A 16,655-nucleotide genomic window follows, 5' to 3' on the forward strand; every position below is an offset into this window, starting at 1 on the left:
GATACAAAGGAAAATAAAATGTAATGGAAAACTAGGGGAAGGAAAGGGGGAAAAGAGAAAATGTGAGGTAGAAAGGTAAAAAGAAGCAAAAGGCACTGACCTCCAACTCTCTTTGGCACAGTAGAAGATGATAACACTACAACCTCAACTTTTTACTTTTACACAATACCCTGTTTCTCCAACAATACGGCCTCCCCCAATAGGAAGTCCCAGCATGTTTTATAGGCATGAAATGAAATTAAGCCCCTCCCCCCAAATTAAGGCCTATATTAAAACATGCGAAATGGGGGGGAATGGTGGGGGCTTGCCGTTAGGAAGTACTTTTGTTGCACATCCGGATATGGTGCTGCCTGCGTTGACCCCGATACGAAGTGCCCCACCAACGCTGAGGTCAACATCCAAGCCGTCGCCACCCGCCTGCCCGAAGATGCAAGGGGGGGGGAATTAAGTCACCCCCAAAAAGACGGCCTAGCCATTTTTTCGGGGCTCAAAAAAAAAAAGACCTGGCCTTATTATATGAGAAACACGGTACTTTATACTAGCCAATTCTATAACAGCAGACCTATCTAATTAACAAAAACAAAAACAAAATTTCATTTTTTCCCATTACAAGCACAAAAAAAGTTCAGAAGCAATTTCCAAATAGAAACAAAATTATATTCTCTTTTTTGGATAAAATAATAGATTTAACAATCTCTGCTTTTCTAAATTTTAAAACATTAACCTTTTCTTTAAAACTGTTCTAAAATCAATTTCTAACACATCTTTTTTTTAAACTTTACTCTTTTTTAACCTTCTCTTAACATACATACATTAAAATTCACGTTATGGTCATGCAATAAGAACTTTTTCTTTTCTTTAAAAATACTAACCATTCATATTTTTGAATTTAATTTAAATAATATCTTACAAACTTTGGGAGTTTTTTAAATGGAGTGACTTAAATTCAATGATTAATCAGACTTGGGATGAATTTTTACAAGTCTGAACATATGTCTTGAAATAAAGTTTTAATGTAGTATTGCATTTATAGAATGGCTTTGTAAATGTTTGTTTTTTGTATTTTTATATAATACTAGCTCTATACCCGTGCTTTGCTACGAAACTATGTGGTTGGGCTAAGTTTTGGGGGAGGAAAATAAGAGGGAGGGAATTGTGCTCTGCCTATCAGCATTCATCAGTATTTATCTGGCTAGCATCCTGTCAATGTGTGAGAGAGTTGAGGGCTGTTTGGAAACTGAAACATGGAAACTGAAACAGTATTTGCTGTGTGAGCAAGAAGGAGACAGCAAGGAACCTGGACTTGGCTTAGCTCAAGTGTTCTGTACTAAAAGCTGGTTGCTGCTGTGAAAGTGAAAGTGAAACTCCTCTCCTCTGCTTGTGTTTTGCATTTGGAACAGATTTCTTCTGAGCCTGGCTATGGGCCGCTCAAGATGTTCCAACTTAGGCCTGGGGATACTGAGAATTCTTGACTCTGGAGAGAATTCTACATCAAGGCGGGGCCTTTCAGTCAGTCTTGACTGCTGTGTGGACAAGTCCATGCAATTTTCGTGGCAGTGTGTTTGGAGGCACTACGAACCCTATCATTGATATATTCCTATGACACTTTTAATTTTACTATCAGCCTATTACTGGAGTGAAGTAAAGTTTCCTTGACTCCCAGTACCTTTGGGACACATCAGTGGTAATCAGAAAGATTTTGCTATTGGGTGTGTTTTGTTTTGTTGCCTTCCCAGCAGTGGTGGGATTCAAATTTTTTTACTACCGGTTCTGAGGGCGTGGCTTGGTGGGCGTGGCAGGGAAAGGTTACTGCAAAATCTCATTCCCTCCCCATCCCACTAACCTGCTTTTCAGCTCCGTTCTCCTCTGCAGGGCAACCAAAGAAGACCCAGCCAATCAGCTGTGACTTGGGAGGCAGAGAAGAGATTGGGGAGGGGCCAGTCAGAGGTGGGATTGGCTGGTTCTCTGAATTACTCAAAATTTCTGCTACCGGTCCTCCAGAACTGATCAGAACCTGCTGAATGCCACCTCTGCTTCCCAGGCTAAATTGGTAGCTGCTCCTCCTAGTAGTTACCAGGTCTGTTTCTACCTAGCCTGTCAAGATCTTTGACTTTTTATTTATTTATTTAATTTAATTTGTCAATCGCTTACAAGATAACAGGTATAAGAATAAACATAGTGATGAATACATGAAATGGATACATATAAGAAAAATAAAAGAAACATTAGGACAGGGATGGTAGGCACGTTGGTGCGCTTATGCACGCCCCCTACAGACCTCTTAGGAAAGGGGTGAGGTCAATAGTAGACAGTCTAAGGTTAAAATTTTTGGGGTTTGGGGAAGAAACTGCAGAGTCAGGTAGAGTATTCCAGACATTGACCTCTCTGTTGCTGAAGTCGTATTTCCTGCAATCAAGTTTGGTGTGGTTTACCTTGAGTTTGTATCTATTGTGTGCTCTTGTATTGTTATGGTTGAAGCTGAAGTATTCATTGGCAGGTAGGACATTGCAATGTATTATGACACAGCAAGGCAGCTTTTAAGAAACACAATGAAATAAATCAGATAAATACCTGCAAATGCCACAGGTGAGGTTGCCATGTCCACCAGAGCAGTGGTGTGCATCAGGCTGGGTGTCTCCACATTGGCAGTCACAGGTTGTTGACACCTCTACATGGACCTCCTCTCCCACTCCCAATACTCGCAACACCAGCTTCTGGGATTCAGGTAGGCAGGTGGTTGCCATTACCTTCACTGTAAATTGCACCTTGGGAAGATAAGTGAATGAGAGGGGCTCCATCAACTTCCCTAAGTGATAAATCTGTGACAATCCAGATGTTGCCAAATCCCAGATGCCAGCATCCCTCTACCCATGCTTAGTCTGCTGGAGCTGTAACATAGCAACCTCTTTGAGAGCCTCTTCAGAGACATACTTGGAGCCTTCAGAACAGTGGTAGGATTCAAATTTTTTTTACTACCGGTTCTGTGGGCATGGTGTAGCTTGGTGGGTGTGGCTTGGTAGGCATGGCAGGGGAAGGATCCTGCAAAATCCCATTCCCTCCCCACCCCATTAACCTCCTTTCCAGCTCTGTTCTCCTGTGCAGAGCAACAAAAGAAGACCCAGCTAATCAGCTGGGACTCGGGAGGCAAAGAATAGATGGGGGCAGGGCCAGTCAGAGGTGGTATTTGCCGGTTCTCTGAACTACTCAAAATTTCCGGTACCGGTTTTCCAGAACTGGTCAGAACCTGCTGAATGCCACCTCTGCTTCAGAAGCTCTTGACTTAAATACTCACCAACTGGTTGACAGACACGTCACTGCATTCTCCACCCTCTGTCTGCCCATAGGTTTCCGTGTCCCCACAATGGGAGTCATAAGCAATGGAGATCCCAGGTGGAAGGTCTGAGAAATGTCCCAGTTTCACTGTGGAGGCAAGACTCTGTGGAGAGACGAATAGAATCTGTTGTGAGTAGGCTTATGACTTGAAAGCAAGGCCAAAAAGAAGAATGTTTACACGTGCTCTTACTAGCAGACATTAATAAGTGTCTAGTGACTGCTAGTGATTAGGGAGAGCCTGTGATTCAAAACTCAGCTCAGTTATTTGCTTTAAGAAAGCCACAGTTTACTTCTACCATGGGAGCATCAGATTGACTACTAGGCAGCAAATATGATTGGGATGATGTATATGCTATCAGAACAAAATGGGATAAAATTATTAAAAGTCACCAAAACAGAAACGGTATACCAAATATTAGCCCCTCTGTGTTGCAGGAGCTCAGCATAGCATATAGTAAATATGGCTATATATGGTATCCTGTCAGACACGAACGATCAGGTTCACATGTGAAGGTTCTGTGAAACTGATTTATTGCTAATTATGTCTATAATTTTCTCAACTAACAGCACATGATTGGAATTAGATAAGGGCCAATGGGATTTGGGCTTAGTTCATTTGGGCTACATAAGGATTCTAGGCTGATCCTTCTTTTAACCCTACCCTCAGCTTCTGCCACTCCTTCTTCTATACATCCATATATATATATAGGAGCCTCTGTGGCGCAGTGGTTAGAGTGCAGTACTGCAAGTTACTTCTGCTTGCAGCCAGCTGCCTGCAATTTGGCAGTTCAAATACCACCAGGCTCAAGGTTGACTCAGCCTTCCATCCTTCCAAGGTGGGTAAAATGAGGACCCAAATTGTTGGGGGCAATATGCTGACTCTGTAAACCACTTAGAGAAGGCTGTAAAGCACTGTAAAGCGGTATATAAGTCTAAGTGCTATTGCTATTGCTATATAGCATATATGGATGCAATATAGCACCCTAGCATTCTTCATCCCATTTCCCCCCTACAAAAACTACCTTTTGAGGTAGATGGGGCTGGGAGGGGACATCTAGCATAAAATCATTCGCTGAGTTTCCATGGTTGAAGGTGAAGTAGAACCTGGATCTCCTCAGTGCCAATCTAACATCTTAAACTCTACACCATCTGAGATCTTATCTGTTACAATGGCTGAGAAAGAGGAGAGAATTCTGTCCCGGCCACATTCCCGTTCTATGCATGGAGGTGGGAACCCTTTTCTTCCATTGGCTGACTTGGTTTGCATCAACCCAAAGGTGAAGCAAAACATGGCACCCAGTCTCTGCCTATTCATTCACTTGCCTGCATATGGTGGTTTGACTTCTCTTGAACTTGGGAATGTTTGGACGCAAGCCAAGGTAATTAACTTCTAAGCAGGATCCTCTCAATTTCGCTCACTGCTGGGTCTGAGAATATCCAAAACAAACTCTGAAAATTTGCCCTAAGATAGAAGAGCTGTATGAGAAAGCCTCCTCTGATGTACAGTCCATTCAAGGGGCTCAGGGTGCTTCTAAGTTATCTCCCAACTAAGATAGTTTATGAAGTCTGCTTATTTCTTATTAGAGGGTCCCTTCAGGCCATTTTTCTGAGTAATGCCCAAGTAGATGGGGATACTGGAAAAGTGATCATCCCCCTCGTAAGTGATCAGGATTAATTTCAGATGAGCCAGACTACTCATTGTCCTCACTTTATAGGCATCTTCTATGAGCTGCACCACATTTCTGGAGTCCGACTTCAGTTCCCCCACCACTGACTTTGGAATCAGCTTGCTCAGCTCCTAGAGAGGAGAAGGAAATGTGAGTGGGAGATTCCCCAATAGTCCAAGTCCATCTCCCTTCCCCACTCTTCAACTCAGCAGTCACCTTGTATAAGGATAGCCTGGAACTAGTCACAGCAAATATGGGTTGAATATTAGATTTGGACAACACTTCAGCCAAGTGCCCAAGAGAAGGGTAGTCCTGCAAAGAGACAGAGGCTGTGGTTACAGGGGCAGATGCTTTTCTTCATTTCCCTCCTCTAGGAACCTCCCCTTCCTTCTCCTCAGGACTTCAGATAGAATCCAGGAGCTTTGGTACTCTCCTTCCAAGCCAAATGTCGTAAATTTACACTCACACTCCAAAAAAAGCAGAGCCTGGGGGAGGCCATTTTCACCCTCATAGAGGCCTGGGGGAGGCCATTTTCACCCTCATAGAGGCCTGGGGAGGCCATTTTCACCCTCATAGAGGCCTGGGGAGGCCATTTTCACCCCCCAGAGGCCTGGGGAGGCCATTTCACCCCCCAGAGGCCTGGGGAGGCCATTTTCACCCTCCCAGAGGCCTGGGGAGGCCATTTTCACCCTCCCAGAGGCCTGGGGGAGGCCATTTTCACCCTCATAGAGGCCTGGGGAGGCCATTTTCACCCCCAGAGGCCTGGGGGAGGCCATTTTCACCCTCCCAGAGGCCTGGGGAGGCCATTTTCACCCTCCCAGAGGCCTGGGGAGGCCATTTTCACCCTCATAGAGGCCTGGGGAGGCCATTTTCACCCCCAGAGGCCTGGGGAGGCCATTTTCACCCCAGAGGCCTGGGGAGGCCATTTCACCCCCCAGAGGCCTGGGGAGGCCATTTTCACCCCCAGAGGCCTGGGGGAGGCCATTTTCACCCTCCCAGAGGCCTGGGGAGGCCATTTTCACCTCCCAGAGGCCTGGGGGAGGCCATTTTCACCCTCATAGAGGCCTGGGGAGGCCATTTTCACCCCCCAGAGGCCTGGGGGAGGCCATTTTCACCCTCCCAGAGGCCTGGGGAGGCCATTTTCACCCTCCCAGAGGCCTGGGGGAGGCCATTTTCACCCTCATAGAGGCCTGGGGGAGGCCATTTTCACCCCCCAGAGGCCTGGGGAGGCCATTTTCACCCCCAGAGGCCTGGGGAGGCCATTTTCACCCTCCCAGAGGCCTGGGGAGGCCATTTCACCCCCAGAGGCCTGGGGAGGCCATTTTCACCCTCCCAGAGGCCTGGGGAGGCCATTTTCACCCTCCCAGAGGCCTGGGGAGGCCATTTTCACCCTCCCAGAGGCCTGGGGGTGGCCTCCAGACTCTTGGGAGGGCGAAAAATGGCACTCCCATAAGTACCGGAAGTTCAGAAATGGCCTGTTTCTGGCTTCTGGTGGGCCTCCGGAACCCAGGAGAGGCTGTTTTTGGCCCAGGGGAAGCCTCCGGACTCTTGCGAGGTTGAAATTCCAGTAGGCCATGCCCACCATGGCCATGGCCACCCAGCAGCCAGGCAGCAACCCAGTTACTGGGATTTTTGAATCCCACCCCTGGACAGAACATTTATATGGCAAATAGAAATACACATCCTCTGTCAAACTACCAGCTTATTTCCCTAGCTGCTATAAAGGAATAGGGAATAGTACAATATTGTGATATTGAGCTCAGTAATATAAAATGTTGGGGTGGGGAGGCAAATGTACAGCTCTCATTCTTGGTGACAATGACCCCATAACCAAATTAAGGGTTAAAGATACAGGTGAAACTCGAAAAATTAGAATATAGTGCAAAAGTTCATTTATTTCAGTAATGCAACTTAAAAGGTGAACCTAATATATGAGATAGATTCATTACATGCAAAGCAAGATAGTTCAAGCCGTGATTTGTCATAATTGTGATGATTATGGCTTACAGCTCATGAAAACCCCAAAACTACAATCTCAGAAAATTAGAATATTACATGCAATCAATAAAACAAGGATTGTACGTAGAACAATATCGGACCTCTGAAAAGTATAAGCATGCATATGTACTCAGTACTTGGTTTGGGCCCCTTTTGCAGCAATTACTGCCTCAATGCGGCGTGGAATGGAAGCTAATCAGCCTGTGGCACTGCTGAAGTGTTATGGAAGACCAGGATGCTTCAATAGCAGCCTTTAGCTCTTCTGTATTGTTCACTCTCAGGTCTCTCATCTTTCTCTTGGCAATGCCCCATAGATTCTCTTCAGGCGAATTTGCTGGCCAATCAAGCACAGTAATCCCACGGTCATTGAACTGGGTTTTGGTGCTTTTGGCAGTGTGAGCAGGTGCCAAGTCCTGCTGGAAAACGAAGTCAGCATTCCCATAAAGCTCATCTGCGGAAGGAAGCATGAAGTGCTCCAAAATCTCCTGGTAGATGGCTGCGTTGACCTTGGACTTAATGAAGTACAGTGGACCAACACCAGCAGATGACATGGCTCCCCAAATCAACACAGACTGTGGAAACTTCACACTGGACTTCAAGCATCTTGCAGTGTGTGCCTCTCCATTCTTCTTCCAGACTCTGGGTCCTTGGTTTCCAAATGAGATACAAAAAATGCTCTCATCAGAAAAGAAGACTTTGGACCACTGAGCAACAGACCAGGTCTGTTTTTCTTTAGCCCAGGCAAGATGCTTCTGACATTGTTTGTTGTTCAGGAGCGATTTGACAAGAGGAATACGACATTTGAAGCCCATGTCCAAGATCCGTCTGTGTGTGGTGGCTCTTGATGCACTGACTCCAGCCTCAGTCCACTCCTTGTGAAAGTCCCCAACACTTTTGAATGGCCTTTTCCTGACAATCCTCTCCAGGCTGCGGTCATCCCTGCTGCTTGTGCACCTTTTTCTTCCACACTTTTCCCTTCCACATAACTTTCTATTAATGTGCAGCACTTTGGGAACATCCAACTTCTTTTGCAATTACCTTTTGAGGCTTTCCCTCCTTATGGAGGGTGTCAATGATGGTTTTCTGCACAACTGTCAGGTCAGCAGTCTTTCCCATGATTGTGCTTCCTATTGAACCATACTGAGAGGCCATTTAAAGGCTCAGGAACCCTTTGCAGGTGTTATGGCTTAATTAGCTGATTAGAGTGGGACATTTTGAGTCTAGAATATTGAACCTTTTCACAATATTCTAATTTTCTGAGATTGTGGATTTGGGGTTTTCATAAGCTGTAAGCCATAATCATCTCAATTATGACACATCACAGCTTGAACTATCTTCCTTTGCATGTAATGAGTCTATCTCATATATAAGGTTCACCTTTTAAGTTGCATTACTGAAATAAATGAACTTTTGCACGATATTCTAATTTTTCGAGTTTCATTTGTATGCTCAAAGGACAAACCAGGGTTAGACAACCTGACATGCTTCAGATTTGGGTCAATTCTCATTGGCTCTTATTTTTACTGCATTGGTCAAGGCTTATGGGAGTTGTTAGTGGATTTTTCGTTACTTACTATTGCAACAAATAATCTTACATCCAATGTTATTGCTCATAACAATGGAAAGTACAACTGATATTTGCTCCCTTTTCCTTGGCTAATGACTAGACATTGCTATGAGGAAACATGTTTGATGATTATGGGATGGGTTCAGTAATTCCAGAGATAGGCAGGATAGACCATCCAAATCACCCATTGGTCCACACATTTTACTTTCCCCCTGTTCTTCCTTCCCCCATCAACTTCACAGCCGCAAGCATTTCCATCATGGAGGGACTTCCTCATCATTTCCCTCCCACAGAATTTCAATCAATGCGGGCTGGGAGATGTTTCAATCTCTTTGTTCTCTCCATATGCCAGGTGGGTCTGTGCAGAGGATTTGGGTTCTGCTTCAATACCTACTGCAATCTGATGTTCTTCAGATGCACGAGACTTCAACTGTCAGAATTCCTCCTCCAACTACAGTTAAAATCCAATACATCAAGAAGATACCAGGTTTTGAGAAGATCGTGCCACTTAATTGTTCAGCACCCCCGAGAGTCCCAGGTTTCGGTGTTGTAGACACTGCCCTTTCACTTATTTTCTGAGTAAGCTTTTCAAGAGAAAAAGGAACCTACATAGAGGTGACTTTTGCTGTATACACCATTGGCATCCAGGTGGCAGCGGCCGTCATTGGGCATATGGATCCCCGCCAATTTTCCATCCCCTGCAGTGTGGAAAGTGCCATCCGAAGTGAAAACCAGCAGACTTGTCACATTACGCCAGCCAATCTGCTCCTGGAAAGACAGAGCGAGGATCAGGTGAGATCTCCCACATTCAAAACAGCAACTTCAATTACATCAATGTTTTCAATCTGAATACTCATTCGCCATGTCTCAGGAGTGCTGCATATTCAGAAGAGGTTAAGATGCATTTGAATAAGGCTCGGGTCAAAATTCAAGATCTGTTAGACCTACCAATATCAAACCTCAGGTTTTGTCACTTGGTTTAATTTTTAGAAAGCAAGATTTCCAACTGAAAATGTGGAAAGCAGCAAACAAATCTAAGATAGCAGTGGCCAAAGTTTGAATGATCAGACTGTGTGCTGGCAATGAAATTTTGTGAAATTTTGCTTCAGATTGAGAAAAATTAGAAGTGGCTTCTGGTTGAGGATCTATGGTGGAGTAGACATCCCTGATGCCAGGATGGCATTGCTGCAGAAGTGGACAGCCAGTACCAGTGGTGGGATTCCAAAAATTTTTACTACCGGTTTACTACTGGGCATGGCTTGGTGGGCATGGCTTGGTGGGCGTGGCAGGGGAAGGATACTGTAAAATCTCCATTCCCTCCCCATTCCTAGGGGAAGGATACTGCAAAATCCCATTCCCTTCCCACCCCACTAACCTGCTTTCCAGCTCCGTTCTCCTGTGCAGGGCAACTAAAGAAGACCCAGCCAATCAGCTGGGACTTGGGAGGCAGAGAATAGATGGGGGAGGGGCCAGTCAGATGTGGTATTCTGAACTACTCAAAATTTCCACTACCGGTTCTCCGAACTACTCAAAATTTCTTCTACCGGTTCTCCAGAATTCACCAGAACCTGTTGAATACCACGTCTGGCCAGTACAGTCTTTCTGGGTAAAGGAGAGATTGTGAGATTGCCTACTTGCATTCCGTACAACTGCTCTTCATGAAGAGATGGCAGAAACTGAGGGTTTTGTGGTTGACCCGAGAGTTGAGCAGTGGGGAGGGCTTTTAATCAAGCTCACAGTCATAATGCAACTTATATGGATACAAGGTTTGTGCAAGCCTCAGTTTCTTAAACACTTTCGGATATAATTAATTTACAGCTAAAGAGAGATTGTTTGAGCAGCAGGGTAAGCTTATTCCACTTTGGTGAGTCAACATTCTTTCTGGATTACAAAGGTATTTAAAGATTTTTAAATGCTTTGTGAAAAGTCTAACAAGGAGTAGGTATACGTTTAAAACAAAGGGAGGGAGGGAGGGAGGGAGGGAGGAAGGAAGGAAGGAAGGAAGGAAGGAAGGAAGGAAGGAAGGAAGAGACCTGGTCTGCATAATGCTAGCCTCATAGCTATCTAATGCAGTGGTCCCCAACCTTTTTTGTACCAGGAACCAGCGGCCCGGTACAAAATGATCCACAGACCGGTACCGGCATCAGCACACATGACCAAGGCAAGGCGAGCTGAGCAACCGGCCAGCCAGCCGTCGCTCACTTCTCCCCGCCACCTTCAACTCCTCCTTTGTACCTTCTCGTGGTTGATGGGCTTTTCGGGCTCTTTCTTAATCTCCTCCTGAGTAACGCGAGACTCCACCGCCATTGGGACAGCTCTTTGTTCGAAGCCGCCCCCCCCCCTTCAATGAAACTAAGGCGCAAGGATTCCTTCAGCACCCAAATGCCGCTTTCCGACGACCGACAAGCTCACCCAGAAGCACTTTCTCAAGCACCGTCGAAACAAGATGGCGGTGCCCAAGCAAAGTAGGCGGCCTGGTACAAAATGATCCACGGACCGGTACCGGTCTGGGGCCCGGTGGTTGGGGACCCCTGATCTAATGGATTTAGCAAGCCTAAGAGCTATCCAGAGTAAGGAAGGAGGTATATTATTTTCCACAGGAAAAATATCAAAATAATTCTTTCTTTGAGAGCAAGTGGGAAGGAAGGAACTCCTTGAGAATGTCCTGATTTTGCTGTGGGGAAAAATAGTCAAAATTTTGAATGAAGTATTAAAATATAAGCAGTTACCAAACTTGGGGGGCAAACACATATAATGGGGGAATAAGTTTATAAAGTTTGACATGGTATAGAAAAAGCAGCTAGAGAAAGAGGTTTCTTTCTCATTCTATCTCTCAGAAAGGGATTAAGGTGCCATCCATGGAAACTGAGTAAAAAAAGAATAAGTTCTGCTTAACTCATAGTTTAGTCTGCTCTGGTAGGACTGTTCTGCTGGTTATGACAAGTTAGAAAAGTTAATAATGGTATTAATCAGTTGATGTTTAGTAGCCTTTACCTTGAAAGTTGAATCCTGGATAAATTGTGAAAATGGAGAAGCCTTATTAGGATGGGACCTTTCTTACTGCTCTTCCTAGCACAGGGCAACATGGATACAATTCACTTGAGCACCTCAGAGGCCAGAGGGTTACAGACATCTGGGTTGGAGGTACCTTGCCAGCAGGTGCTCCACAGTTATTGAAGACTGTGAGCTCAGGGCTTCTGCTACACTCACCTTGCAAACGGCTGCCTGCATGAGAGCATCAAAGCCTCCTTCTGCGTCATCCAGGTTGGCTGAGATGTGCTGCTGACCAACCCTGCTTTCAAACTCACTGGCGTTCTCAGTCAGAGCAAGCACATGCCTATAGCTGAAAGCCGGCTGGCAGTTCTCCTTTGGGATTTGGCAGGGATGTTTCTGCTTGGAAGGAACCATATTCACATAAGGCAGCACGGTCTTGTCCACAAAGGCACCAAATCCTGCAAGAAAAAGATCTTCGGTCTTCCTCAGCCTGTGTACACATTGCAAGGCTGCTCATGGATTCCCACCATTTTCTCTTCCACACAGTCCTAAAGTCAGGGTGGGGGGCAGAGGTGGTATTGGGCAGGTTCTGACCAGTTCTGGAGAACCAGTAGCAGAAATTTTGAGTAGTTAGGAGAACCGGCAAATACCACTTCTGACTGGCCCCGCCCCCATCTATTCTCTGCCTCCCAAATCCCAGCTGATTGGCTGGGTTTTCTTTTGTTGCCCTGCACAGGAGAATGGAGCTGGAAAGCAGGATAGTGGGGTGGGGAGGGAATGAGATTTTGCAGTAACCTTCCTCCAGGAGTGGGGAGGGAATGGGGATTTTACAGTATCCTTCCCCTGCCATGCCCACCAAGCCACACCACGCCTCCAAGCCACGCCCACAGAACCAGTAGTAAAAAAATTTCAATCCCAACACTGATGGCGGGAGAATTGTAGTTTCACACATGCAAGATTCTATTAATGTTTTCTGCCTGGCAGTGGTGGGATTCAAATTTTTTTACTACCGGTTCTGTGGGCGTAGCTTGGTGGGCGTGGCAGGGAAAGGATACTGCAAATCTCCAGTCAGAGGTTGTATTTGCCGGTTCTCCGAACTATTCAAAATTGCTGCTACCAGTTCTCCAGAACTGGTCAGAACCTGCCAAATACCACCTCTGCTGCCTGGCCTACTTAAAATAAATGAGTCCAAAGTCAAACTAGTTCTAGTTTTCATGTATGGTTGGGAATACTTTTTACATCTTTTCTTCTAAGGCTTGCACTGACCTATGATGCCTTTCCTTCTGTGCTTCCCCGGTCAGAGTTTTGACTACATACCAATCTTCACTGAGGTAGTAACTTCACGCAGGGCAGCCATCAAGTCACTTCCCAGTTGCTTGATATTCTCCAGGTCATCCTTCATGGAGTAGGACAAGTCCATGAGGTAGTAGAGGTCCACAGGATAACCCTCAGCCCGTTTGAAGCGGACAGTGAAACTCTGTTCCTTTCCTACAGGCACAGAAGGGAGGAAGGAAGGAAGGAAAGAAAGAAGATGTGTCTGGCCTAGGAAGGAATGGGAGGAACATTCCTATTGGCAAGCTATTCAGATCAGGCAGATTCTTTAGAGTCTGGAGGGTTTCCCCTCCCCCCCAACTTACCAGGCCGAAGCTGAAGAACTATTCTTTGGGGTGACAGTTGTGTGATGTTTTCGTGGTAGATGTTATCTTTCAGAGGCCTGTCCTCCAAAATATGCTGCTTGCCTTGGGGATCTATGATCTCACTGGCAAGGCAGCCACGATACTCCAACTCTGGCTGAGGGGCACAACGCTCTGCGTCAGACTCTCCTGCTTGTACGAAATCCTGGGAAGAACGAGGAGGCTGTTGTTTGCAATGCTGTCTTGTTTAATCCCACCATTCAGAATTCCCATAGCAGATGAGCAGAGGGCTGTTGTTCTTCCTACTCAATACCCAAAGCTTTCAAACCAGGGGAATAGAAACTTGATGAAAATGGTATTTTCTATGATTGTAATAAATATATGATTGACTGATACAATAGTTTTTAGGGACAGTCCCAAATAGCAAAAGAGAGAATATCCACTGATAATGTCCATTAGAAGGAATTGGAATATCATTCTATGACATTCATTATTTATGAATGAAGGCAAACATAAGTATCCCAAGGTAATGTTGTAGGATTCAATCTGAGTTGGTCACCAGGATCAGAGGTTTATTCTTCCAAGCATTCAGTCTCGTGCTGCAGCCCATCCTCAAGGAACTTGTCTCTCTCCAGAATGTGGAGAGAGAGAGAGAGAGAGAAATTCCCTGAGGATTTCACAAGAGTTCTCCGCTCCTCTACTCATTGCAGAATACCTTATGCCACCAGACTTGAAACTCTAGACCTAGAAAACCTAGAACTACGCCGCCTTCGGTCCGATCTAAGTATAGTATATAAAATCATACATTGCAATGTCCTACCTGTCAATGAATACTTCAGCTTCAACCATAACAATACAAGAGCACACAATAGATACAAACTCAAGGTTAACCACACCAAACTTGATTGCAGGAAATATGACTTCAGCAACAGAGGGGTCAATGTCTGGAATACTCTACCTGACTCTGTGGTTTCTTCCCCAAACCCCAAAAACTTTAACCTTAGACTGTCTACTATTGACCTCACCCCTTTCCTAAGAGGTCTGTAGGGGGCGTACATAAGCGCACCAACGTGCCTACCGTCCCTGTCCTATTGTTTCTTTTATTTTTCTTATATGTATCTCATTTCATGTATTCATAACTATGTTTATACTTTTACCTATTATCTTGTAAGCAATTGACAAATCAAATAAATAATAAAATAAATAGGATGGGCTCCAGTACAAGTCCAAATACTTAGAAGAATAAATCTCTGATCCTGATGACTAACTCAGATTGAATCCTGCATTCATTATTCATTTTATTATGTCCTGTTTATAGTCATGATCTTGTACTGTCTCATGTTCATGACTAGAAGGAGCATGATAGCAGGAAATAAGACACCAGAAGTCACAGCCAGAAGTCACAGTTTATACCAAGGGTCTTCAAACTTGGCAAGTTTAAGACTTGTGGACTTCAACTCCCAGAATTCCTGAGCTAACATGAGTGGAGGAGGAATTCTGGGAGTTGAAGAAATTCACAAGTCTTAAAGCTGTCAAGGTCGAAGACCCCTGGTTTATAACCTGCCTGCTAAAAAAAAACAGGACAGTGGAGGGATTAAAATTCAGCATCTTGAGAACAGCAACTTTTAAAAAAAATCTGCTGCTTTCCATGGCCTAAAAATGCCCACTTCCAATTAAAACATATTGCAGTAAGAAGGGTTTATAAATGCAGAAGGGTTGTGATCATCTTCTTGGAAGAGATGTAGGTGAAAGAAGATGACATGTCGCCTTTAAGAACAAACACTACTGTGAGAAAGGCAGATCCAAAAACAAGTCTGCATTTTTACTTGCAGGAGACAAAACGTACATGATTTTCCAGGTAAGAATGATTTAACTAACCAATAGCCCAGCTTTAGAGCAGTGTTTCTCAACATTGGCATCTTCAAGATGTGTGGACTTCAACTCCCAGAATTCCATAGCCGTCCATGGGAAAATCTGGGAGTTGAAGTCCACACGTCGTCAAGGTTGAGAAACAGTTTTAGAAGTTTCGCAGAGATGCTGTGGGGAAAACAAAGAGGAAGAACTTGTGAATTTCAGCATTTACTAAAAGACAGATGAAAGGAAGGAACTGATGACAATGGCCACCAGATTGCTCCATCCCAGAAGTCTGGCCGTCAGGAAACAGCTGATGAATAGATGGCAGACAAACATGTATCACTCTTCTTAATGTACAGCATTTAGTCTGGCACAGAATTACACATTCCCCCATCAGATTTGATTCTTTTAAAATATATACATAACAGAGGTGGTATTCAGCAGGTTCTGACCAGTTCTGGAGAACCGGTAGCAGAAATTTTGAGTAGTTCGGAATACTCCCTCTGACTGGCCCCGCCCCCATCTATTCTCTGCCTCCAGAGTCCCAGCTGAATGGCTCAGTCTTCTTTTGTTGCCCTGCACAGGAGAACGGAGCTGGAAAGCAGGTTAGTGGGGTGGGGAGGGAATGGAGATTTTGTAGTATCTTTATTCCATAACCAAAAGTAATATTTACTTTAGATTACTTTATTGTCATTGCACCTCATACAATGAAATTAAATACCATCTTCAGTGTACATTATGACTATGAATATAAACACAAACACACATCCTTACATTCTATACATTGAATTGAAAACCCCTGATATTGCATTAATATTGTACTATACAGTAGAATACAATAGAGTTACTGCCCTGGGATAGAAGCTGTTTTTCAGCCTATTTGTCCTTGATTTATTATCCTGTACCATCTGCCAGATGGTAATAGTTAAAAAAAAAAAAGAGTGCCCAGGATGAGATGGATCTTTGAGAATGTTTTGAACTTTCTTAAGGCAGCAGGAGCTATAAACAGGGGTGGGATTCTACAGGTTCGCACCTATTTGCTAGAACCGGTTGTTAACATTCTAAGCAGTTCGGAGAACAGGTTGTTGGAAGAAATTACTGGCCTAATCCTGTAAGAAAGGCAGGAAGGAAACATTCTGGTGTTGCTTACAGAAACTGCCTCTCCATTAACTCTTATTACATTCTTGGCAGGACTAGACTTCCTGTCTCAGTAACGTCTCTGGAGTTTTTTCCCCCTCCTTTGCTGGTACTTTGCTTGTGTGGAGTGACCATTCAAAGTTACAATGGCACTGAAAAAAGTGACTTATGACCATTTTTCACACTTACGACTGTTGCAGCATCCCTACAGTTTTGAGAGGCCAGGCCAGAAGATGTGTGCCTCGATGTGAGTGATATTAAGTTGGCCACACCCAGCCAATAACATGACCACCAAGCCATGTCCACCCAGTCACATGACCACCAAGCCACACCCACTGCCTAAGCCATGCCCACAGAACCTGTTGTTAAAAAATTTGAATCCCACCTCTGGCTATAAAGCTCTTCCAAAGAGGGGAGGGGAACCAATGATCTTCTGGGCAATGACGTTAACCCCAGGAATGGAGAGGGAAT

General features: G+C 44.8%; 1 protein-coding gene across 3 annotated transcripts in view; it reads right to left on the reverse strand.

The window, feature by feature from the left end:
- Positions 1 to 16,655, reverse strand: part of ITGB7 (integrin subunit beta 7) — a 55,784-nt gene that overhangs the window by 12,024 nt on the left and 27,105 nt on the right. For 2 of the 3 annotated variants that reach the window (XM_087956421.1, XM_087956422.1), the window contains exons 4-11: positions 13,197 to 13,398; positions 12,877 to 13,047; positions 11,776 to 12,017; positions 9,175 to 9,333; positions 5,217 to 5,312; positions 5,042 to 5,131; positions 3,293 to 3,436; positions 2,572 to 2,765 (exon numbers count right to left, since the gene is read on the reverse strand). In XM_087956421.1, coding sequence (XP_087812547.1) covers positions 2,572 to 2,765; positions 3,293 to 3,436; positions 5,042 to 5,131; positions 5,217 to 5,312; positions 9,175 to 9,333; positions 11,776 to 12,017; positions 12,877 to 13,047; positions 13,197 to 13,398 — 1,298 coding nt within the window. The remainder of the gene's footprint in view (positions 1 to 2,571; positions 2,766 to 3,292; positions 3,437 to 5,041; positions 5,132 to 5,216; positions 5,313 to 9,174; positions 9,334 to 11,775; positions 12,018 to 12,876; positions 13,048 to 13,196; positions 13,399 to 16,655) is intronic. The other variant, XM_087956423.1, reaches the window with a different exon arrangement.

This window comes from Notechis scutatus, chromosome 2 (genome assembly GCF_049901735.1).
Source record: "Notechis scutatus isolate UNSWTSFEM ecotype Mainland chromosome 2, rNotScu1.2, whole genome shotgun sequence".
NCBI classification, from domain to species: Eukaryota; Metazoa; Chordata; class Lepidosauria; order Squamata; family Elapidae; genus Notechis; species Notechis scutatus.